The following is a 24267-nucleotide window of genomic DNA, read 5'->3' as shown; positions in this document are numbered from 1 at the left end:
AATCCTCTTTCATGAGTGCCTTTACAAGATGTGATCAAAAACACAGTGACTGCTGTTGCCCAGTGCCATCCCGTGAGAAGGCTGGCTTGTAAAACATTAGGGTGTGTCCTGTCCTCATCATCGTATTCACTGGATCTTGCACCAAGCCACTTCTGGCTCTTCCCCAAAGTCAAAATGACCATGAAAGGTAAACATTTTGAATCAATTCAGCATACTGAGACAGCCACAATAACTCAACTAAAGACACTCTTGACAGGGGACTTCCAGACCTGCTTCAGAAAGTGGCAAGAACTACGGAATAATGTGTTCCAAGCAGGGGTGGGGGTGTTTCTTAAGGGAAACTAATGGCTATATATCTTTTACTATAATAGTTTTTTTTAAATTTTAAACATTTTCCATAGTTTTCAACCATACCTCACAAATGAAAGGACTACAACATACAGAACCATGCCTTAGACACAGTAGGTGCTATGTAAATGCTAGCGCTGATTATTCTAAGACTTTCCCACCTTTGACTTGCAGGGGCCCGCCCACAACCAGTGATGCCCTCCCCTTGATATAGCTTGAGCCACCTTCTGTAAACAAGATGGCGGTGGGGAGTCCCTGAGCCCATGAAGGGTGAGGCCCCTCCCAGACCAAAGATGGGGAACATCACTGCAGACAATGCCTCGCTGACCTGTACCATTGACCACACCATCCACCAGACGCTGGCCCCTGTGGTCTACATCACAGTGCTGGTGGTGGGCTTCCCGGCCAACTGCCTATCCCTCTACTTCGGCTACCTGCAGATCAAGGCCCGGAACGAGCTGGGCGTGTACCTGTGCAACCTGACCATGGCGGACCTCTTCTATATCTGCTCGCTCCCCTTTTGGCTGCAGTATGTGTTGCAGCACGACCACTGGTCCCATGGCGACCTGTCCTGCCAAGTGTGCGGCATCCTGCTGTACGAGAACATCTACATCAGCGTGGGTTTCCTCTGCTGCATCTCCATCGACCGCTACCTGGCTGTGGCGCATCCCTTCCGCTTCCACCAGTTTCGTACCCTGAAGGCAGCCGTGGGTGTTAGCGTAGTCATCTGGGCCAAGGAGCTACTGAGCAGCATCTTCTTCCTCATGCACCAGGAGGTCATTGAGGACAAATACCAGCACCGTGTCTGCTTCGAGCACTACCCCATCAAGGCCTGGCAGCGCAGCATCAACTACTACCGCTTCCTGGTGGGCTTCCTCTTCCCCCTGTGCCTGCTGCTGGCCTCCTACCGGGGCATCTTGCAGGCTGTGCGCCGGAGCCACGGCACCCAGAAGAGCCGCAAGGACCAGATCCAGCGGCTGGTGCTCAGCACTGTGGTTATCTTCCTGGCCTGCTTCCTGCCCTACCACGTGCTGCTGCTGGTGCGCAGTGTCTGGGAGGCCAGCTGCGAGTTCGCCAAGAGCATCTTCAATGCCTACCACTTCTCCCTGCTCCTCACCAGCTTCAACTGCGTCGCCGACCCCGTGCTGTACTGCTTCGTCAGTGAGACCACGCACAGGGACCTGGCGCGCCTCCGAGGGGCCTGCCTGGCCTTCCTCACCTGTGCCAGGACTGGCCGGGCGCGGGAAGCCTTCCCACTGGGTGCCCCTGAGGCCTCTGGAAAAAGCGGGGCCCAGGGCGAGGAGCCTGAGTTGTTAACTAAGCTCCATTCAGCCTTTCAGACCCCTAGCTCGCCTGGAGTGGGAGGGTCCCCTGTGGCCTAGCCTGGGTCACCCGCGTGTGGGGATAGGTGAGGCCTGAGCCTTCATCCCACTGGCCTTGTGGTCCTGAGCTTGCACCTGGTTGCCTCCTGCTTTGACCTGGCAGGTGCCTCTTCTGCTGGAGGGATGGATGGACTGGCTGCAGCTGGGCTTCTCTCGCCCGGGAGCCCTGCTCTAGCTTGGTGAGGCCAGCGGCACTGTCCAGGATAGAATGAGCATTGTCATTTCCTGGACATCCGCTGCTGCCAGCTGGGGCTGCTGGTGGGAGGGAGGCAGTGACCTGTCACTTCCAGGAAGTTTGCGAAGAGCAGCTGGGGTTGGGGTGTAGAGTTCCAGGACACGGAGGCTGGGGAATTGGAAGGTGAAGGCAGGGACCTGGGTGTTCACTTGCCACTGCCTTCCAGAGTCACTGTTGTCACAGATGATACCTGTGCAAATGTACGGCAGTTACCTGATGCTGTGACACATGAGGCTGTATTGTAGCCATTAACACTAGAAAGCCACTCTACAATGAGGTGGGCAGGGAAGACTGGATGGGGAGAAGGAAGGTGGAGGGATTTCCGGCACTGGGGTGGAAACAGGGACACTGGGGGAGTGTGGCAGGGAGAAACCCCATCTCCAGCCATGCCATGCTGTACAGGGAGAGATGAGAAGATCCCCCAGTCTGAAGGGTAATGGCAGACAAAGTCCAGGGCTCCTGGGGAGATGCCTGGGCCCTTTTGAACAATCACTTTGTCCTTAATCAAGTTCTTGACACATCTCTGCTACTTAGCTTTGTCTCCATCTGCCCAAAAGTGCCAGACATGGGAGTCTGGAGTGGGGACACACACACACACACACACACGCACGCACGCACGCACGCGCGCGCACACACACACACACACACAGGGAGAGAGAGAGAGAAATGCCAAGGTCTCCATGACAGCTGTGGCTGGGGATTTAGCTCAGTGGTTCTGCTGCCTTCCTCCATGACAGCTGTTTCCAAAACATTGAGGTTAGGGTCATGTCTTTTCGGGGCCCTGCTATACAGACCATAGAACATCTAGCATCTCAGAGAGGAGCACAGCATTATCCCAGGGTTCACTGATACACCCAGGCCAACAAAACCCATGCATGCATCCTGGCATCTTTCAGCCCACAGGTCTGGGCTTAAGCTCCACTCTGGCTTAAAGAGCTCCTGTGACCAAGATGCGAGGTGGCCTGGAACCCACCTTGCCTGTTTTCCATGCAGGCTCCTCTGCCTGATGTCCCACCTTACCTACCCGGAGATGACAGTGGATCCATGGCTATACGAAGCCCAGGACACAGACCACCAACTTTGTTCTGCCCTGGAAGGCTAGGTACAAGGCTTGTCTCTTGCAGCTTTTGTCCCTGGCCATGTTGAGGTGTCCCTCCCACCCTCAGGACACCCACAGGTTTCTCCTGTTCTGTTTTGCAGTAAGGCTTCCTGCTCCTTGAGTGCCACCTCCTCACAGTTCTCTGGAGAGCGGCAGAGAGTGCATGGGGTGCACCAGCCTCATCTGACTTGTTCAAATGAGGGACTTGGCTTTGTACTGTGCCAAGCACAGCCCTGGCCTGGTGAACATACCAAAGGCCAGAGGAGCCACTTGCTGCCCCAGAAGATCACCTTCATAGGAATGCTAGCCTTTCAGACTTTCTGTATGGGGGCTAGAGCCAGCTCTGACTTCGCAGGACATGCCCTCAAAGTCCTGGGATTTGAGTCCCTCCAGACCAAGAGCTAGGGAGGCTGAACGGTGGCCAGGGACTAGGGCAGGAAATAGAGAATAGGTAGTGGTTGGCATCAGTAGAATGTTTCTGAAATCTGCTGAGAGTGGGAGTTGGGAGGCCAGGCAGAACTTCATCTTCAATCTTCCTTCCCTCTTCTCATCAGCCTCTAAGAGGCTCATCCTTTAGTTGTGTCTTAATCCTTACATCAGAGGATCCCAGAAGCAGATAACCCAAGCTGGTATGCCCCAGGAAGGGTGCATACTGCAGTCCAAGGGCTACACTTGGCTGTGAAGCCCCACTCCAATTCCTTGTGGAATTGAGCCTCAAATGACCTAGAAGGTTCTCTTTTTTTTCCTGGAAGAAGAACCAGGATCTTGCTGGGGCAATAGCATTGGCTGAGCCTTCCTGTCTCTTCATTCTACAGTATTCCTCCCTATTTTGATCTTAAACACTGGCGTTCCTTCTGGCATGGATTGGGATGAGCTGGGAGCAGTTCTGTTTATTATGGAGAAGTGTATTTTTGTATTGTCCTATCTTTTACATCAAGTATACATGAGAAGTATTTGTGTGTTGGACTGTGCAATGGATTTATGTAGCAAACCTCCTTCTGCAAATAAAGGAAAGTAACCAGCCACAGTAGGGTGTGCTGCAGTCTTTCTTTCTTTTACCAGGGAGATCTAGAGGGTCCTTGAAACTCCCAAAGCCATCAGAAAAATCCCAGAATTGACCTTAGAGAAAACTCAGAGCAATTGGGGGATTTTCCCTTGACCATCCAACAAGTGATCAAGGACAGAGCCCCCCAGTGAAACAGGGTTCTCTCTCTTTCCTCATGCTAAGTGTCATCTAGTTGTTCACTATGTTGTTGCAAATCCACTCTGGGATTTATCTTGACCACCTCCCTTTTGAGAGCCTAGCCTGGTGGTTTTGAGAATGCTACTCCCTCTGTCTTTGGCCGCTTGACCCTTTGTACTTGTTGCATAGCTCCTCCCCAGAGCAAAGGGGACTCCATCAGACTATCCCCTCCTTACCAGAGCAGAGTCCCAAAGCAGAAAGACCCATTGCTTAATCTCTTTGGGGATTTCCTCAATGGTGGGGTGTTGTCTGGGGAAGCCCACATGTTGACCAGCCTCTTCAGGCTGGAGGATCTTCTCAATAGAGACAACAACATGTTTATAAACAAGTGTTTATCAGTAAGGATTAACTGCATCTCATTGAAATGTAAATTTGATTTTGGTCAGTTAATCCCCTTGGGTCAGGCTCCTGGAGTCCTGAAGTGTTCTGCAAGAGTAGATGCTTATTCTAAAACTAAGTAAGGACATTACTGGGGATTAAGGCTCCTTTCTTTCCTGAGGAATGGGTGGGAGGAAAAAGTCCATTTGGTTTGGACTGCAGGCAGCAGAAACCATTGAGATTCCTTTCTTATTCGCCAATATTGCTTAGTAAAGCAAGGGCTCATCATCCTGTCTATATGCACTGGCCCGTAGGTTGGCCAGAGAGGAGTGGGAGAAATCCAACACAAACACATCTTCGTCTGCTCTTTCCCTCCAGCTGATACAATGAAGAGAGAGCCAGAATCTGACCCTCTTGGATCCATGCCTTTTTGGAAAATCCACTTCTTGTAGGTGGTGATCCTGCAGCCTCCCTTCCTGGAATCTGTCTGGCAAGACAGTGGTCTTTGATGACATCAATCCTGGGGTCACAATGATGCTTAGTGCTCTGAGGAAATAGTGGGATTTCAATCCCATTTACTTTCATTCAACAACCACCAGGAGAATAGCGCAGGGCTAGACATTAGATATCAGCCCTGGAATATACCAGAAAGGTCATACTATTTAACCCCTTCACTCTGAAGTATCCCTTCCACATCTCTCAAAAATGATGGTCTAGTCTCTCCACAAACACCACCAATGGCAGAAGACTCACTACTATCCAACACAAGTCATTCCAGGGTTGGGCAGAAAATCTTACCTATTAACAAGCCAAAGTAGAACCACTTTATCCACTGGCCTTAATCATGGCAGCTGGAGCCATGTGACCCCTTAAGTACTGTTGTTTGAAGACTCTCATATCCCACTCTCTCATATCCCACTTTTTAGCACTCAACCTTCCAGGCTTGTATAGGCAAAGGTGGATTAGACCACAGATACAAATAAACCTTGCCCAAAGCACAGAGTCTTAAAACAAGGGGATCTAGGGTGTACCCCAGTGGTAGACTGTATATTTAGCATGAATATGACCATGAGTTCAATCCCAGCCCAAAAAACCAAAACCAAACCAAATCAAACCCAATGAAAGTTTCTCTTGTTCATTAGAGGGTGCTTTCTGGCAAATCTTTTCCCAAGGGATGGCAGTGATTCAGGATCCTTCCATGAAGAGCTCCCATCATCTTGGGGTCTTCCCATCCCACCCACACAGGTAGAAGAACCTCACACAAAAAGAACCTCACAGGGGTTTATGGCCAAGTCTGGAAGTGGTTGATATCCCTGTTACTCACACTTCACTGGCCAGATCATAGCCACATGGCCCCAACCTAACTGCAAGTGAGGCTGGGAAATGTAGTTTTGCTGTACATAAACAAGAAGAGGCAGAATTGTTAAGCATCTGGCCACTCTCTGACAAACGACTCTCCAAGACACCTCCACTTAACAGCTTTCGCTTTTCTGTACCTTCATTGGAACAAAATCTACTTCTTCCAATGTGCTACCGGGATCTGAGGATCTGAGGTGAGACTAAGTTTGCCTGGCCTGCTCTCAGGAAATGTGGGCCATTTTCCTTTCTCTTTACTCCTGGCAAGCATGTCATATAGCTGATGTATACTGAGTTTCAGCAAATTGCTGGTAAGTAACATCTTCTCCATCCTGCTATAGAGCAGTGAACTGCATCGTGGAGCCAGTGGAAGCTGCATGTAATGGGCGGGAAGTAGCAGATGCAATGGGCTGGACCAAATTGGGGCTAGGGGTCAGCGGGGCCCATGCAATGAGAACCAAGAAGTGACCTCAAAGGAATGGTTTTCCCAACTGAGCATTGAGGTCTCCCTTAGCCAGAGGAGCCCGGGGCCTAGCTGGCTCCCTTGGCTTCAAGTCCCACTTCCTGCATGCTCTGTATGGAGTACACTATCTCAATGTGCCCAAGGTGCTCTGCTTGCCCTTAAATAGCCACAGAGCACCCTGAATACTATTTACCAGGACTCCTTCCCCCAACATTCCTACAAATGCCTAGGGATGCTTATATGTCCTTCAGTTCCATCCTGGTCAGCCCCAGGCTCATCTCTCTGGGTGACTCCATTCCTCCTTGTAAATCACCTCTGGTTCCCATCACCAGCTTCTGCAGGCTACAGCCATGCTCATCATCCTATCCCGAACATGGACACTGTCCTTCCCCCATGCACAGGCACAGTGAGGACAAATTTGAGCAAAGGCAAGCAAAACTTTACAGGTCTGAGAAGAAGTCATTTTGTGGGGTGGAAAAGCTTTAAAACTGGATCCTGGAGAGCAGAGCTCCTGGGCCAGACCCTACTAAGAGGTCTTTTCCTGATCTTCCTTGTACCCCAGCCCCTGCTGCAGGGCCCCAGGCCTGCCTCTCCCTGCAGGGAGCCTCCAGATGCCTCACTGAGTCTAGGATCCCTATTCTCTATTCCAAGCCTTCTCTGGACTCAGCCAGATCTCAGTCTCTTTCCCAAACTTGCGAATCTCCCATGCAATTCCATAGCAAGGATAACCTATTACCGGGTTAGACCTCAAGCGGCTCTGCAGAATTCTGCTATCACTATGGCAAAACCAAAGGCTCATACATGTCCCCCCTCCCCATATGAGAAGAATGCTGGCGTCTTTTCCTTAGTGATGGCTTCTTTCTTGTTGCCATCAAGATTTCAAAAATGTCAGGATACCATCTTCCATCAAAGACCCCTGTGTCATGGAACTCTGGAGTCCCAAATCAGGGACCAAAAATTGTAATTGGAGGAGACCTGGTAAAGCTGCAGTTGGGCTCAATGAGCTGTGAGGTCACAAGTGGAGGGCTGGGTGCTCATTTACGAGGTGAAGCCTGGTGCCACCAATGCATGCACATGCTCTGCAGGTGGGAATGCCTGGCAGAGTGACAAGGGAGATCTGGGCAGAGGCCCCACCCCAACTACTGTACTTCTACCCAGGGGCTTCACCACACCCCTGTGAAGGGATAATTGGAAGTTAACTCCACAACCACTTAACTATACTTATACTTTTTTGGAGTGCACAATGTTATAGTTAATTTCTATACCATGTGTTCATTCTTCACAATGAATGCCCCTTAAAAGATCAAACTGGGGATGGGGATTTGGCTCAGTGGCTCCACACCTGCCTGGCAAGTGCAAGGTCCTGAGTTCGATCCCCCGTAGCCCCAAAACAAAACAAAAAACAAGTTCGATCCCGGTACCAAAAAAAAAAAATTAAACTAAATTGGGCATAGGGACCCACACCTGTAATCCCAGCTACTCAGGAGCCTGAAGCAGGAAGATTGCAAGTTCAAGGGGAGCCTTGGCAATTTAGCAAGGCTCTATCTCAAAATAAAATAAATATGGTTAGGAGTACAACTCAGTGGTAAAGGGATTGCCCAGCATGCTTGAGACCCTGGGTTCAATGCCCAGTGCCGCCAAAAAAGAAAAAAAATCCAATCAAATTAGACACAATTAGGGAAATGAAATAAAGTAATCCTGACAAACAGTAGAGCCCTAGCTGGGTCTACCCTATCCAGGTGAGTCAGTTGTCACTCAGCAAGACGTAAGAATGGAATAGGACCAGTGCTTCGGTTTCTGATCCTGTTGGAAAATGAACAGTGGGAGGTTGTGAAAGAGACTAGAACACACTGACTAGGAGGACTGTGTGCCAGCCAAAGTTCTGGTCAGTCCAATCCACCCTTGGGCTCCAGGGCTGCAGCTGCCCTTCTAGGTTGGGAGGTCAGAGCGTCCAGCTGGGGCTCCAGGTGAGTGGATGGGGAGGAGGTGGATGAAGTATGGGGGGTGGAGGAACCTGAAGGCCAGACAGGAGGAAGTGGTTGGAGAGATCATTTGCCTAAGTAAACAAAATGCTGTTTGAGAAAGAAGGCTTTTCAAAGGTATAAATATTTTGGTGGTGCTGAGTAAACCTTCCACAAAGCCCAAATGCTTGGTAAATACACATGCCACATCTGTGCATTTTACCCTTTCTTAATGAGCCTAGAGGATTATTCCTGGTCTTGGTGACACTTATTCTCATGCTCTGCCTACTGGTTAATTGTTCACCGGTGTCCCTATAAGTGATGGGCAAGAGGGTGGCCTGAATGAGCCAGCATGAAGGGGTTGAATGCCTCTACAACATCAGGTACAAAGCAAATATATTTGAAGCCCCAGAGAAATGTCCCTGGTCCACACCATCAGCCCTATTTGCCCTGTTTCCTTCCAGGAAGAGGGTATGCTGTTTCCAGGCCCCATGAATGTGTTGCTCACACACTCAGTGTTAATCTGCAAGGCTGCTATGAGAAGAAGCTGGGGGTCTCAGGGAGCTTCTGCCTAGATGCAGGCTTGGCCGTCACGTAGGAACTCTGCACATGCGTGACACAGTTGGTCACACGTGCCCCGTGGTGATGTCCATCAACTTCTGGATCATCACAGCATGGACACCAGGGAAGGGCAGCCCATCTACCTCCATGCCCATGATTCCTGAGACTGCACTTTGGACCTTGTGCTGTACCAGGATGCCCAACATTTTTTCTTCCTGGAAAAATCAAATGAAGCAGAGGTAGAAGTTGTGGAGGGGGAAGAAAAAGCAAGAAATGCATATATCTGCAAGTGGAGAAAGAGCCTTTGACTTGATGTGTCTCTTTGAAAAATAAAGTTTTCTTGTCATCCCAGCTACTCAGGAGGCTGAGGTAGGAGGATTACAAGTTCAAACCTAGCCTGGGTAATTTAGCAAGACACAGTTTCAAGAGAAAATTTAAGAAAAAGGGGGCAGGATGTAGCTCAGCAATTGCTTAGCGTGCACAAAGCCCTTGGTTCAATCCCCAGTATTAAATTTTTTAAATTAAAAATGCTCATGTCACTACAGGTTTATGATGAAAAATAAATCCATATCATGCCTCATGGGCGCCCAAACCCACTCCCCAGAAGTCCCCACTTGCACAGGTCAGGCTGTTCTTCAGGTGGTCATCTTCAGGTCACCAAATCCTGTGCTCTTGTGGAGACCTGCGTTTTCTTGCAAACACTAAAGATTCATCCTCCAGCAGGGGCTCCATGGCCCCATCCTGCCAACCAGCCCAGCCCTGCCCAATGATCCACTGGAGGCCTGAGTGAGCCAGAGGTCCCTATTCCCCCACACCCCACCCTCAGCCTCCTACAGCACAGGCGACAAATCCTGCTGCTGTTGCTGTCTAGGGTGGAAGAGGGAGCAGCTGGAGGGAGCAGAGCTGTGGAGAAAACACAGTCCAGGGCCCAGAAGCAGCATGGCTTTGGGACCAGACAGATCCAATGTGGGTCTTTCCTGGCAGGGGCTTTGACAGAGAGCTGCGTCTTCGGGTACTTACCTGTAAAATGGGGATGATGCCAATGATCAGAGTAATGGCCTCTTCAGAAGCTGCTGTAAAGATTAAATGAGATCATGGAAGTAGAGCATCTAGCATGGCCCTTGGTACACAGTAGGTGCTCACAAAAGGAGGCTGATTATTAAAGGCAGGGCTTGGGCTCGGGCCTTTCTTCCTTTGACTCACTTGGTGGTTAAGGGGAAAAAAGGTTTGATCCTCGATCTCCCCCTTTCCCATTCTCTCCAAAAATAAGGTCCGCAAGAATTAGCTGTCTAAGCCACTAATGTGTCTGTCCTTGGCCACACAGCTCAGGTCTCTCTGAGGAAGGTGGGTCTCAGAAGGCATCAGGCAGGAGGGGCAGAGGTCAACACCTTCCTCCCTCCCTCCTCCACAGGCAGAGGCAGAGGGGAGACGGGAGACCAGAGGACGTCAGTGCTGGTGTGAAAGGCTCGCACCTGCCTGCTCAGGCATGCTCTCATCTATTCCATTAGCTATCGGTTTTATTGAGCACCCATCTGGGGCCTGGTCCTGACCCAGAGATACCAGAGTGAGTGTGACCCAGCCCTGCCCCAGGGGGTTCCCAGCTAGATGAGTAACAGGGCAGTCACAGCACGTGTGTGGGGGGGTGTCACAGCACAGAGCGGGGACACCCAATCCAGCTTATTATGGTGGCCCAGGGAAGACTTCATGGAAGAGAAGTTTATGGACTGAATGTTTGTGTTCTCCAAAATCAGTACATTGAATCCCTAATCCTCAATGTAATGGGATTTGAAACTGGGGCCTTAGGGAGGTAATGATGTTAAGATGAGGTCATGAAGGTGGGGCCTTCATGACGGAATTAGTGCCCTTCTAAGAAGAGGGACTAGAGCTCCTCTATCTCCACTACACCAGCACACAGTGAGAAGGCAGTCATCAGCAAGCCGGGAAGACAGCCCTTACCAGAGAATTAAACCTTCTGGGGTGAGTGGCTGGGGAGGAGGTGGACAAAGTATCAGGGATGAAGGGACATGAAGGCCAGAGAGGAGGTAATGGTTGGAGTCAACCTTGATGTTGGGCTTCCCAAACTGTAGAACTGTGAAGACCAAAAGGCATGTAAGCCACTACAGTCTACTGTGCTTTGTTCCAGCTTCCTGAGATGACTAAGATGAGGGGTGAAAAGGGTCAGAGGTAATGAAAGAGCAGGAATGAGCCCAGTGAGGGGCCTTGAGAGCACTCATGAAAACTCTAAAATAATGAGTAAAGGGTTGGCAAGTGTTGGCAACTGTCACCTCGGAACAGCTGGCCAGGGCCAGGGTGGATGTTCTCTTGTAGAGGGAGGCCCAAGGGCATTTCCACTTTTCCACATGAGCTCATTGTTCAACAGCCCCTTTCCTGGGGCTGCCCAGCCCAGAATGGAATTTCCCACCCTTTGTCTGGACTTTATTCCCCCACTTCTCTTTCCCATTGGTCACATCCTCTCTTTGTGGGAGAATGCATCTCAGACTGTTGGACCATTTTCTCCAAGTCTTCGGCCTGCCCTCAACATCCTCCTCCTCCTGGCACCCAGGGGGAACACAGGGAGGGCCTGGGGGTCCGCAGGGGGCCTGTGACCAGCCAGCAGGCTAGGAACTGGCTGCCACTCAGCCTCTAAGAGCTCACAGACCAGCTGGGCTAACAGCTACTCCCTGCACATTTCCAGGAATTGCTGAATGGCCACCTCATCTTCTAAGAAGCCATGTAGGGGCGGTGATGGGAAAGAAGGGTTGAGGCAGGAGCAGCTGCCTGGTCCAGGCTGAGAGAGGCAGTGGGGCAGGAGAGCGGGACAGAAGATGACCAGAGTAAGACTATGTGGACAGGAACTGGGGCCTGATTTGATGTGCATGGAGAAAGAGGCCCCAGGGAGACTTGTGGGCTTAGAGGCTGAATGGGGTACCTGCTATTAATTCTTAGTGGAGCACACTGGGCTGGTATTTATGGGATGTGATGCTGCTTTAAAGTGTGGTGAAAAGCTGGGTGTGCACTTACAGTCCCAGCTACTTGGGAGGCTGAGGAGGGAGGATTGCTCAAGCTCAGGAGTTCGAGACCACTGTGGGCAACATAGTGAGACTCGGTCTTAGCAAATCACAACAAAACAAAATTGTTATGTCATATCTAGATGTCTCCCCAAGGCCTCATGCTTTCATAGATGGGGCTTTTGGGAATGACCTGATTATGGGTATGCGCTATTGGATTAGTCTGAATGGTTTAGCATAGTTCTGGACTTACTGAGGAGGGAAGACCCAGCATAGATGTGGGTGGTACCAACCAATAGGCTTGGAGTACGGATGGAATTAAAAAGGAAAGAAGAAGGACCCGGCATGAATTGTTTCTCCTCGGTCATGCCTTTCTGCCATGCCACCTTGCTTTGCAGCTATGGACTGAAACCTCTACAAACTATGAACTAAAACAAACCTTTCCTCCTTTAACTTGTGGGTGTTGGGTATTTTATCCCAGCAATGAGAAAGTAACCAAGACAAAAGTGGAGTGGATAAGGGGCCTCCTGGAAAGTCAGGACTGTTCTGCATCTTGATCTTAGTGGCAGCTGCATGGGTGCATGTGTCTCAGTCACTTTCTCCTTACAGAGGTCCACTACTTAAAGGAGGAAGGTTTATTTTGGCTCACGTTTTTTAGAGGTGGCTGGCTCCAGGGCAGAAGCAGCACCGAGGCAGGACCTGCCTAGCACGAGAGGGGCACTGGGTTCAATCCCCAGAAAACACACACACACACAAATTATTCCTGCCCTGAACATTTACCAACTTTTCCTTGTCACTCTTCCCTGAACGAGACAGTATAACAATCATTTGCATTGCGCTAGGTATTACTTGTCACCTAGAGATGATTTAAAATGCTCAGGGGCTGGGGATTTAGCTCAGTGGTGCCACACCTGCCTCGAAAGTGTAAGGTCCCTGGTATGACAAAAACAAAACCAAACCACCAAAACTAAAATGCACAAGAGGGTTGTGAGGGTCACAAGTAAACACTACCCCATTTCATACAAGGGTCTTGAGCATCACAGATTTTGGTTCCCTATGGATACTGAGGGACAAGGGTAGCAGAGAAAGAGAAACTGACTAGATGATGACCAGGCAGAGCCGGTCTGACTGGCCCCAGCTGTAGTCCCCCTCTGGCTGAGGGACAGTGGCTCCACCCTCATCCTTGGAGGTCCCCAGTTCCTCCCAGGCCTCCAGTCCCTGCCCAGAGCTCTGTTGTCCTGTCCCCCACAGCACCTCTGTCCCCAAGGTGAGGAAATATGTAGCTCTGCTGGGTCCTTGCATGCCTGACCCTGCAGAACCACTGACAAAAGGCATCTGACAGCTCTTGGCCTCTGGCTGGCAGTCCTGTCCCCTGTCCTCCCCACCCCATGCCTGCCAGTATTTTCTCTGCACTCAAGAAAAACCCGAGCCCTCACTGGGAGGAGCTCTTGGGCTGAGGGTCACAGTGGGCAGGGTGTGCCCTAAATAGTGGTGGCCACCCCTGCCAGTCACCATCAGACTCCTGATGTCTCCTGTCTGTGAATAGAGGAGGCTTTGCTTACAGGAAACTCAGAGCAGAGGGGGGGGACCCTGCTCTGCCCAACCGATCAAGCTTTGTCACCACCTCAGGCCACGGCTCTACTCAGCACCTCTGATGACTCAGGGAGCCCCATGGAGAGACTTACTGAACTCTAGCGTGCCGATTCTGGTTACCCCCCCGCTGCACACCACACTGTTTCTTGTCTCTGCACCTTTGCTTTGTGGGACCTGAGTCCTGGAAGCCCTTCCCACCCTTCCTTCCTGGCTCACCCCTCATCCTCCCAAGCCCCAGCTCAGGGCCACCTCCTCCAGGCACCCTTTTCTGAATGAGCTCACTACTTGCAGGGCACACTCCATCCTGGTTTCTAAAGTGTCCTGCCCTGTGTTGCTCCCCTGTGGTCCTCAAGTTCCCTGTCTGACTCCTCACTGTCACCAGAGCAGCCTGTGCCTGGCTTAAGGAGGGGTCAACTCACATCCTTCTGCTTAAAAAACCTGCCCTTCTAGTCCCCTTCTGAGGGTGCTGCGCTGTTCCTGTACTAATGAAGGATTGGGTGGAAATGTGAAAAGAGAACTTTCTGTCCCTGGAGGGTGCCGAAGGGCTGCATGGACTTGTCTGGGTGGGGCTCGTGCTTTGGTGTCTGTGTGAGTCAGGAATCATGTGAGAGGCAGCACTGTGTGCTTTTTTCCCAGCTCAGATTCAGGAAGTGTAAAGAAAGCACACGAGACCATTTCCCCTCTGAAAATCTCACTGCTGCAGCTGCCTGAGCCTGGCACCCTCCCTCCCCTGGCCCCCTGGCATCCCCAGGAGCTGGGAAACATCTAAGCCACATCAGAAAAGCCCAGAGTCTGGGGTGAGAGAGATTCAGGTCTCAGCTCTGCCTCTTTCCTGGGTGGTCCTGGCACCTCTCAGAGCCCCAGCTCCTGCCTCTAGCATGGAGATGACAACATTAATCCAGGAAATGTCCGAATTAATCAGAGGGAGGCGGGGAGAGGGGGCAGAACCTGCAGGGAGGGAAAGACAGGCAGAAGCAAGAGAATGGGAAGGGTGAATGACAGCAGGAAAGAGAGACAGAGAGGCATCGAGGAGCTCTGTCTGGAGGCGGAGGCTTGTGAGAACTGAGAGGCGTGGGCCTTAACTCCTGGCTGGCTGGGAGACTTACCACAACCTCCTGGCCCGTCTCAGCTTCTGTCGGCTGAGCTCAATACCCAGGAGGCTCCCTGCCTCTAGGAGGCCTTCCCATCTCCCCAGACCAAGCTTCTTCCAGGCCTTGTAAACTACTCTCTAAGCCCCGGGTTCTCCAGGCATGTCCCGTGGGAGTATCTGGAGATGGGTTGGGAATGCAGACTCTGGCCACCTTGGCCCTCCTGCAGCAGGAGGTGCTGAAATGACTCCCTTGTATCTAGAATTTGAGAATTTCAGCTCTAATGAAGCTCTGCATTCATTGCCTGATTCACCAAGGATTTCCCAGCACCAGTCACGGGGTCTGCTGGACTCACCACTGGGAAAGCAGATACAGGATAAGAAGACCGGGCTGGGGATTTAGCTCAGTGGTTTTGCCTCCTGCTGCACCAGTGCAAGGACCCGAGTTTGATCCCTGGTACCAAAAAAAGAAAACCTAGCTGCTGATCTCTAAGAGTTTGTTTTTTAGTTTATGCCTTTTTTTTTTCTTAAGTTCTTTTATTGGTACATTTTAGGTATACAATTCGTTTACATTTATCATTGGGTGTTTGTACCTGTACATGATGTATCTTGGTTCTTATTTTTTCCCCATTACCTCTGCACCCTTCACCCCCTCCGCCCTTCCCTATTTACATAGACATCATTTCCATTTTTTTTTCTTTTCTCATAGTTTTTCCTTTCCCTCCTTTCCTTTCCCCTTCCCCTCCCTTCACCCCTTCATCTTTGGACCTTTTTTCCTATTTCAAATTATCAATTATTCATTTTAGTCCTTATTTACACTTTCAGTTTCTCACACTAGAGAAACTATTGGGTATTTACACATGTGTGTCCTATTTATTTCACTTAAGAGTAAGGCCTCAATATCCATCCATTTAGCTATAAATGACTCTAGTTTTTTGTTCTTTATGGCTGAGTAGTACTCCATTTTATAAAAAAACCACATCTTCTTTATCCAGTTTCCAGTTGATGGGCACTTGGGCTGCTTCCAAGCTTTAGCTATTACAAACTGTGCCGCTATGAACATGGGTGCACATATATCACTGTGGTATGATTCTTTTAATTCTTTGGGGAAGATCCCCAGCAGGGAAATAGCTGGGTCAAACGGGACCTCTAGTCCTAGTTCTTTGAGGTATTTCCATGCTGATTTCCACAGTGGTCGCACCAGTCTACACTCCCACCAGCCATGGAGAAGGGTTCCTTTCTCCCCACACCCCCGCCAGCATTTGTTATTGGTTGAAGACATTGGCATAGGAAAAGACTTCATGAACAAAACCTCAGTAGTACGGGAACTAGCACAAAGAATCAACAACTGGGATCTCATCTTATTAAAAAGCTTCTGCACTGGAAAAGAAACCACCAACAGAGCTAACAGACAACTTACAATATGGGAAAAAATTTTTACCACCTGTACCTCAGACAAAGGACTACTATCTAGAATATATAAAGAATTGAAAAAAATCAGATCCCCCAGATTCAAAGACCCAATTCAAAAATGGGCATCTGAAATGAATAGACATTTCTCAGACAAAGAAGTAAAAGCAGCAAACAAATATATGAAAAAATGTTCAACATCACTGGTCTTTTGAGAGATGCAGATGAAAACAACACTGAGATTCCACCTCACCCCAGAAAGAATGGCTGCTATCTAGTTTATGCCTTTTGGGGAACAAGCCTGGGAAAGTGAGGCCATATGCATGATCTAGTTTCATTCTCCTGCATGTGGATGACCAATTTTAGGAACACCATTTGTTAAAAGAGGCTACCTTTTCTCTAGTGTATGTTTTTTGGCCCCTTTGTCGGAGATCAGACTGGCTCAGGCTGGTTGGGACTGGTGTTGGGATCAGCAGGTCTGCCTAACCCGGCCCAGGAACCCATCCCCAATCCCTGAATGGGGACCCTGGGTCACAGGCCTCCCTTCTGGTAGGTGGGGCAGCTTTTTAAAGCCAACAAGCTATTCCTTATTTAACTGGCAGTGGTCCTGGAACCACTACCCTTTGGGCTGCTTTTGTCCCTTGGGTGGCTGAAGGGTTGTCTGTCACCTGTCCCCAGAAAGCCATTTGGGTGTGAAGTCCCAGGTCCCCCTGGACCTTGTCTCTTTCAGGTTAGACAGGCCAGTGCTTTTCACCATGTTCCTAGCCCTCCCACCTGCCATGTGCTCACAGGTGAAGTCACATCTGACACAAGATTTCAAAGTCAAGTCAGGGCTTTGGCTCCAATTTCTTTCCTAAAAAATATTTACTGTAATGTTTAATACATAATGTTTAGATTCATTTTGGGGAATTGGTAGCTACATATATTACATCTTTTTTTTTTTTAAATTAAATTCTTTTATCGGTACATTGTAGGTATACAACACAATTACATTTCTCACTGGGAATTGTACCTTTACATGATGCATCTTGGTTCTTATTTTTTCCCCATTCCTAGCCCTCCCTTCACGCCCTCCACCCTTCCCTATTTACAAAGACTTTATTTCCATTTTTTCCATTTCTCATCATTTTTCCTTTCCCTTCTTATATATTACATCTTGATTATTGTTGACCCCTTTTCTCCTCTTCCCCAGCTTCCCCTCTTCCTTTTCCTTAACTGCTTTCCTCACTCTAAAACATCTGCCTTCATTTTCTACCATTGTTCTTTTATTTTACTCTTTTTTTTATATATTTTGGGTTTCTTATATGAAAGGAACCATGCAATATTTAACTCTGTGTCTAATTTATTTCACTTCACATCATGGGCTCAACATCCATCCATTTTCCTGCAAATGGAGTGATTTCATTCTTCTTTATGGTGGAATAATATTCATATATATATATATATATGTGCCATATTTTCTTTATCCTTTTATTTGTTGATTGGCATCCAAGCTGTCTCCAGACCTTAGCTATTGTGAATTGCATTGCTATAAACCTGAGCATGCATGTGTCATCATAGTATGATGACTTTAATTCTTTTGGAACTATACCCAGGAAAGGTACAGCTGGGTCAAATGGGATTTCTATTGTTAGTGTTCTGAGGAATCTCTATACTGATTTCCACTGTAGTTAAACTAATTTACATTCCCACCAACAATGTAGAAACACTCCCACCCCCGCCTTGTTAGCATTTGTTGCTTCTTGTGTTCTTGATGACAGACAGGCATTCTGACTGGAGTAAGATGGAATCTCAGAGTAGTTTTGATTTGCATTTCCCCAGTGGCTAAAGATGTTGAACATTTTTTCATGTATTTATTGGCCATTTGTGCTTCTTTGGAGAAGTGTCTACTCAGTTCATATGTCCATTTTTTGATTGGGTCATTTGGTTTTGGGAGGTTAATTTTTTTTGAGTTCTTTAGACAGTCTAGACATTAGGCTGCTATTAGAAGAGCAGCTGGCAAATTTTTTTCCCCATTCTATAGGTTGCCTCTTTACTCTGTTGGTTGTTTCCTTGGCTACGCAGAAGATTTTTAATTTGATATGATTCCATATCAAATTAATTGGAATTATTTCTTGTGCTACTGGAGTCCTATTGAGGAAGTTCTTGCCTGTGCCTATGGATTCAAGTGTTTCTCCTAAGCTATCTTCTAGCAGTTTCAGCATTTCTGCTTTTGTATCTAGATCTTTGATCTATTTTTATTTGATTTTAGTGCAGGGTGAGAACGTGGATCTAGTTTCATTCTCCTGCATGTGAATGACCAATTTTATGAACACTATTTGTTAAAAGAGGCTATCATTTCTCTAGTGTATGTTTTTTGGCCCCTTTGTCAGAGATCAGATGGCTGAAGATGCATAGGGTTGTTTCTGTGTCTTCTGTTTTACTCCATTGGTCCACACGTCTATTTTGTGCTAGTATCATGCTGTTTTTGTCATTATTGCCTGTAGTATAACTTGAAATCTGGTATTGTGATGCTTCCTGTTTCTTCTTTTTGCTCAGGATTGCTTTGGCTACTCTGGGCGTCTTCAGGTTCCATATAAATTTTAGGATTTTTTTTCCTAGTTCTGTGAAGAATGTTGTTGGTATTTTAATAGGAATTGATTATCTTTTGATAATATGGCCATTTTAATGATTTTAATTCTATTTATTCAGGCACAGGGGATGTCTTTCCATTTTCTAACTTCCTCTTCAATTTGTATTTTTAGAGCACCATAGTTTCCATTGTAGAGGTCCTTCACCTCCTTGGTAAAGCTGATTTCAAGGGGTTTTTTTGTTTTGTTTTGTATTTGTTTTGTTTTAAGGCTACTGTGAATGAGACTGTTTCCTTGATTCTTTTCTTGGTGGGTTCCTTATTGGTGTGCGGGAATGCTACTGCTTTTTGTGTGTTGATTTTGTATCCTGCCACTTGGCTGAATTTGTTTATTAGCTCTTAAGAGTGGAGTCTCTGGGGTATTTTATGTAAAGGATCATATCATCTGCAAATATAGTCTGGCTTCCTCCTTTCCTATTCATATCTCTCTTTTTTCTTTCTCTTGCCTGATTCCCTTAAAGTTTCAAGTATTACTTTGAAGAGGAGTGGGAGTGGATGAGGTAGGTCTGTTATATCTTTAAGGGATTTCTTTGTCCAATCTGCCAGTATGTGTCTTTTGACTGGGGGGTTAGGATTATTTACACCAAGAGTTATCATTAAAAAGTATTTAGTAATTCTTATCATTGTATTATTTGTTCTATGCTGATTTCTTTTAATTTTCCTTTTGGTAAAATCTCTCCCAGTGAGATTTATTCTTTCCTTTGGGTTCTTGGGTGTTGATGGCCTCATTGTTTAGCATTCCCTTATGTATTTTCTGCAATGCTGGTTTGGTGGTCATGAATTTTTTTTAAGATTTTGTCTCTGTCATGGAAGATCTTTATTTCTTCGTCTATTCTGAAGTACAATTTGGGGGGGGTATAGTAATCTGAGTTAGCAATTATTTTCTTTTAGGGCTGAAAGACTTCACTCCTGGCCTTTAAGTTTTGTGTTGAGAAATCTGCTGTTATGTTGATGGTTTTGCCTGTATAAGTTATTTGACACTTTTCTCTAACAGCTTTTGGTATTATCTTTTTGATTTGAATTTCTAGAACTTTGACTATGATGTATCATGGAGAAGTTCTTTTCTAGTTGTGTCTATTTGGGATTCTAAATGCTTCACTTAGCTGGGTATCCAACTCATCACCTAGATTAGGAAAATTTTTTGTATTGATTTGGGTGAATAAATCTTTATGCCATTAAATTCTATCTCTAACCCTTTCTTAATTCCAACAATCCTTGGGTTTGTTCTTTTAGGGTCATGTAGGAAGTCTTGGGAATTCTGATTATCTTTTGGGTATCACTAAGTAAATGACATGCTATCTCAACCTTGTTCTCAATCCTGATATTCTGTCTTCTGATTGATTGTGCCTACTGCTAAAACTTTCAATCGAATATTTCATTTCCATAATTTCTGTTTGATCTCTTTTCATATCTAATGTCTACTGAAGTGGTCTTTCATATCCTGCACTGCCTTCCTTAATTCAGCTTCTTATTTGTTTCTCCTTTAAATTCATTGATAATCTTAATTAATGCTTCATTTCACTGCTTACTTACATCTTTTTTTTTATGGTATTGGGGATCTACCTTGTGCTTATGAGGCAGGCATGGTGCCTCTGAGCTACATCCCCAGCCCTACATCTTCTTTAAGTTCATTCATCATTTTAATAATCATTTCAGTTAGCTGCATATTTGTCTCTTTTTTGACCTTTTCAATCATTTTTACCTGTTTTGAGTTGTTTGGAAATTCATCTACTTCTGTGTCTGTGAGATCCACTTTAAGGAGTTATAAACTTTTGGAGGCATCTTTTTGCCTTGTTTTCTCATGATTATTGTTTTTGTGTTGAAGTTTGGATCTGATGGACAGAAAGGGCCAGGGATTTAGCTCAGTGGTTATGCTGCCTGTCTTGATGGGACAGAAAGCTCTGCCACTATAGTAGAGATGTTTTTAGGAAGTGGATTTCTCCGTGTGATGGCTTTGGGGATGATCCTACTTAACCTCTTCAGAATACTGGGATCTATCCCTAGCATGAACTGCAAGGAGAGAACAATTACCAGTAATAGCAACATCCAAAGAGCCAATCATGCATCAACTCATAATATCAAATTTGTTTAAACAGTTTTCAAATCTTTCAATGTCCCAGGAAGACTAGCGAATAGTAATGATGGAGAACAGATGGGGAATTAGGAGGAGAAGGAAGAAAAGGGTGGGGCCTAGAGAAAGAGGAGGGAACATAAGAAAGAAGAAAACATAGGTTTTGATGCTATTATTTTTATGCTGGAAACAAGGAGAGGGAGAGAAGAATCTTGAGAGGTTATGTGTAGGACAGAATGAAAGAAGAAAAGAGAAGTAAATGTCAGTTAAAACCCTAACCAGATATTGCCAGGGAGTAGAAACCTTGTTTAGAAAGATCGCTACACAGGGGAAGCCAAGGAGAGAAGGATAATATACTAGGCTACAGAAAACTAAATATTAATGATAATCAGATTAATACTAATAGTGTATTGAGAGGAGCATAAAGGATTTAAAGCAAAAGAAAAAACTGTGGAAGAGAGGGGGAGAGCAGAGAGAGAGAAGGTGTATGAAGGGATGAGAGAAAGCAGGAGAGGTGAGAGAATAGTTAAGAGAGAAGAGTCGTTTCCAACTGTCAAACTGACTGTCCCAGAAAGAAAGTTAAACAGGCTTAAGAAGCGGCCTTTGGTATGGGATCTACTACTAAACAGCTTAGGCTACTAAAGCGGGAAACTAGTACAAATAGCTATATATGGATATACATATATAAAAAGTCCAAACCTAATTACATTCAGCAAAATTCTGATAGATGAGCAAAGAAGAGAGAAAAATGGAAAAATATGTGCATATGTAAAAACAAACAAACCAAACATGCAGTCCCTGAGCAGCCTGTCACTGCTGCTGCCTTCCGGTTGCCATATTCAGGAGCCTGTCTGTGCTCAGGGACTGTGGACCGGGCTTGGAGCCACTCTCTTTGGTGTCTCAGCCTTTGGGTCCCAGGCCATGCGCTGCCATAGACTCCATGACGAGTTCTTCCCCTTTCTTCTCTCAGTCACTGGCCCCCCACTAGGGTGGGGTTCTCTCGATTCTGGAGCAATTTTCCCAATCTCCCCCCAGCCCGTGAGCTCAGCAGCATCTGAGGATCCTGAGTGAGACAGCTCTACTCTGGTTCCGGTGTTTTTACTCCACCCCCAATGCTCACGCACGCCAGCTGTCTTGGTTCTTCGGATTTCTCCCAGGCTTGTGGCTCCCACAATGCACAGTGCTGAGGGAGGTATGGAGGGAGAGGACAAAAGCCAAGCCAGGACCATCCCTCATCACTCCCAGCATCCGCTGCTTCTGCCTTTGCCTCCTCGTTCCCTGAGTTTCTCTCGGGGTCACAGCCGCCTCAGGGCTGAGTGCCATGGAGATGGAAGCCTGAGCCTGGGCTCTTCTTGGTGGCGATCGCGACTTCTAGCTCCGACCCAGTCCTCCCTAGTTCTCTGTGGTTCAAGTTTCCCAGAGCCCCCGGTATAAAGGGAGCCTCCCTCATGGGAACATCTCAGTCTCTGGTCCTGCCCTGTGTTGTTGTGGTGGCTGGGATGAGTGCTAAGCTGGCTTCCGCCTCCAGGGGTGTTTCACAGAATGACACAGTCTCTAGATGCGCACTGTGAGCAGTGCCAAGGCAAGGTGCTGCCTCCATTCTTAGGCTTTCACCCGTTTGCTTTCCTCTTCAGGTTATAGTTCCCTGGGGGCTTTGCTACCTCCTCGTGCAGCCACGCAACCTCTCACCTGGGTGAATGCTTTCGATGCAGTGAGTGTGCAGCTTCCTCTAGACCACCGTGATGGAATCTTGGCCCCAACTTCCCAGGCTCAAATGCCTCTGGCACTTTCGCCAGGGAGGTGTCCCGCGGGGCACTGGTGTCATCTGTGTCCTGTAAGTCGTGTCCACCAGCTTCTCTTCCAGGTGCAGGGGTTTGAGTGTGGACTCAATGTCAGGGGCAAGACTTGCTCCGGGAGGTTTATGGAAACTGGGGCTCAGGGAAGGGACAGCCAGTCTAGCTGCCTACCTTGCTGCTCAGACCCCAGGACGGGGGCAGCATTGCCAGCATCATTTGCAAAGTTGGCCACCTCCCTTGTGTTTCCGCCCCTGGATATGTGGATTTTCATCACCCTGGACTACAGGATGCACCTGGAACTGCACGCACGAGGAGCTCAGACAAACCTTCGCAGTGGATGCTGATGCCCTTGCTCAAAGCCCCGCAGTGGCTCCCTATTACCTTGTAGGTAGAACCCTTAGCAGAAAAGCCTGGCTCTCTTGAATCCCTCTCACACAATCCTCCTCTTCCCAAGGTTTCTTTTTTTTTGGTACCGGGGATCGAACTCAGGTCCTTGCGCTTGTGCAGCAGGTGGTGAAACCACTGAGCTAAATCCCTGGCCCTTCCCGAGGTTTCTTAAAGCTCCCCTGGCCCCACTCAGAGAATTGGATAAAACTCTGGATGCTTGCCCAGAAAAAAACATGTAAAGGAACAGTTTTGAAAACTATTTTGGGGGTCTCATGGTCCCTTCCTTGTGGGTCCTGGGCTCCCCCTCCTCTGACTCCTATCACAACCCTGTCCACAGCCCTCCACCTCGAGAGATCTCTCACCTGAACCAGCAGGAAGCCTGGCCTCACCTTCCAGCCCTGCTCCTGGATTCTTCCCACCTGCAGTGCCTCCCATCCTATCCAGGGGGTTCCTTCCCACCCACAGGATTGTTTTCCCCCTTACCCACCCTGCACCTTAATATCTGTCTCACCTAAGAGGTTTTAGTGCCCTCACTGGGTTGTCAATCCTTGGAGGGGACAGTAAGGACCCCCTGCCCCCTGCCAGATGGTGTCTTTCATGGGTCAGGCCTTCAGTTCTTCCAACAGTGCTGGCTGCCTCCATTTTGCAGATGAGGAAACTGAGAGTGGTTAAGCAACTTGCCCAATGTCAAGCTGGCAAGGAAATGGTCACTCAAAGCAGGTCTTACATATGACTTAGGGTCAGCAGCTGGATGAAGGAGTGTCGGTCCCCCACCCAACATCTAGTCCAGCGGGGACACCTTGCCTCAAGGGCAGTTCTACTTTGAGCTTTTGACAAGCAGCATGGTTCTTTCCCTAAGCTTATAGCTTGGAATATCAGGCCAACTTATCCCTCATTGCCAAAACGTTGTTCTGCGCCAGCAGCCTGTGGGGTGTGTTACCTTAATGACAGGCAGCAGGGCCTGTGTCCAGCTCTGCTCCTCAGGTGCTCTGGAGGGTCCAACTGCCTTCCTCAGATAAGGTCCGTGGGTCTCACATGAGTTCAGGATGTACAATGCGCAGGCCAAGGCATAGCTGCCCCAGTTAGAAACACCTAGGACAACAACAACAACAAAAGAATCTGTCCCAGAGCATTAATGGTCCGGTGCTCCAGCCACTTGCTTCAGGCAGCAGAACTCATCTGGAAGCATGGTCCCAGACCAGAGGCACCAGGGTCACCTGAGGACTTGTTATGATGACAAATTTGTGCCCCCACCCCGGCCCGACCTGCAGAATCAGAAACTCAGCAGGGCAGGAGGGAAGCAAGTCCGGTTTAATGAGC

The 24267-nt window shown here is 47.9% G+C and overlaps 2 protein-coding genes across 2 annotated transcripts in view; one reads left to right on the top strand and one right to left on the bottom strand.

Annotated features, from left to right (window-relative positions):
- Nucleotides 1-611: 611 nt before the first annotated feature.
- Nucleotides 612-4091, top strand: Gpr68 (G protein-coupled receptor 68). The gene has a single exon (XM_004837065.3). It carries the CDS (start codon nt 612-614, stop codon nt 1728-1730), a length of 1119 nt encoding a protein of 372 aa, XP_004837122.1. The 3' UTR covers nt 1731-4091.
- An 85-nt stretch (nt 4092-4176) lies between these two features.
- Nucleotides 4177-24267, bottom strand: part of Dglucy (D-glutamate cyclase) — a 44013-nt gene continuing 23922 nt past the window's right edge. The window contains 2 exon segments of the mRNA XM_087195220.1: nt 4177-9181; nt 23888-24070. Of these exon segments, the coding sequence (XP_087051346.1) occupies nt 9032-9181; nt 23888-24070 (333 nt within the window). The 3' untranslated portion in view covers nt 4177-9031.

Source organism: Heterocephalus glaber, unplaced genomic scaffold (assembly GCF_053883595.1).
Source record: "Heterocephalus glaber isolate CG9 unplaced genomic scaffold, H.glaber_assembly_v1.0 deba00001608, whole genome shotgun sequence".
NCBI classification, from domain to species: domain Eukaryota; kingdom Metazoa; phylum Chordata; class Mammalia; order Rodentia; family Bathyergidae; genus Heterocephalus; species Heterocephalus glaber.
Note: the sequence above shows the minus strand (reverse complement) of the source record. Positions and strands in the feature narration are given on the sequence as shown.

Excerpts from the sequence above, each read along its gene's own strand:
- Gpr68 (XM_004837065.3), top strand. The coding sequence starts at position 612 with ATGAAGGGTGAGGCCCCTCCCAGACCAAAGATGGGGAACATCACTGCA.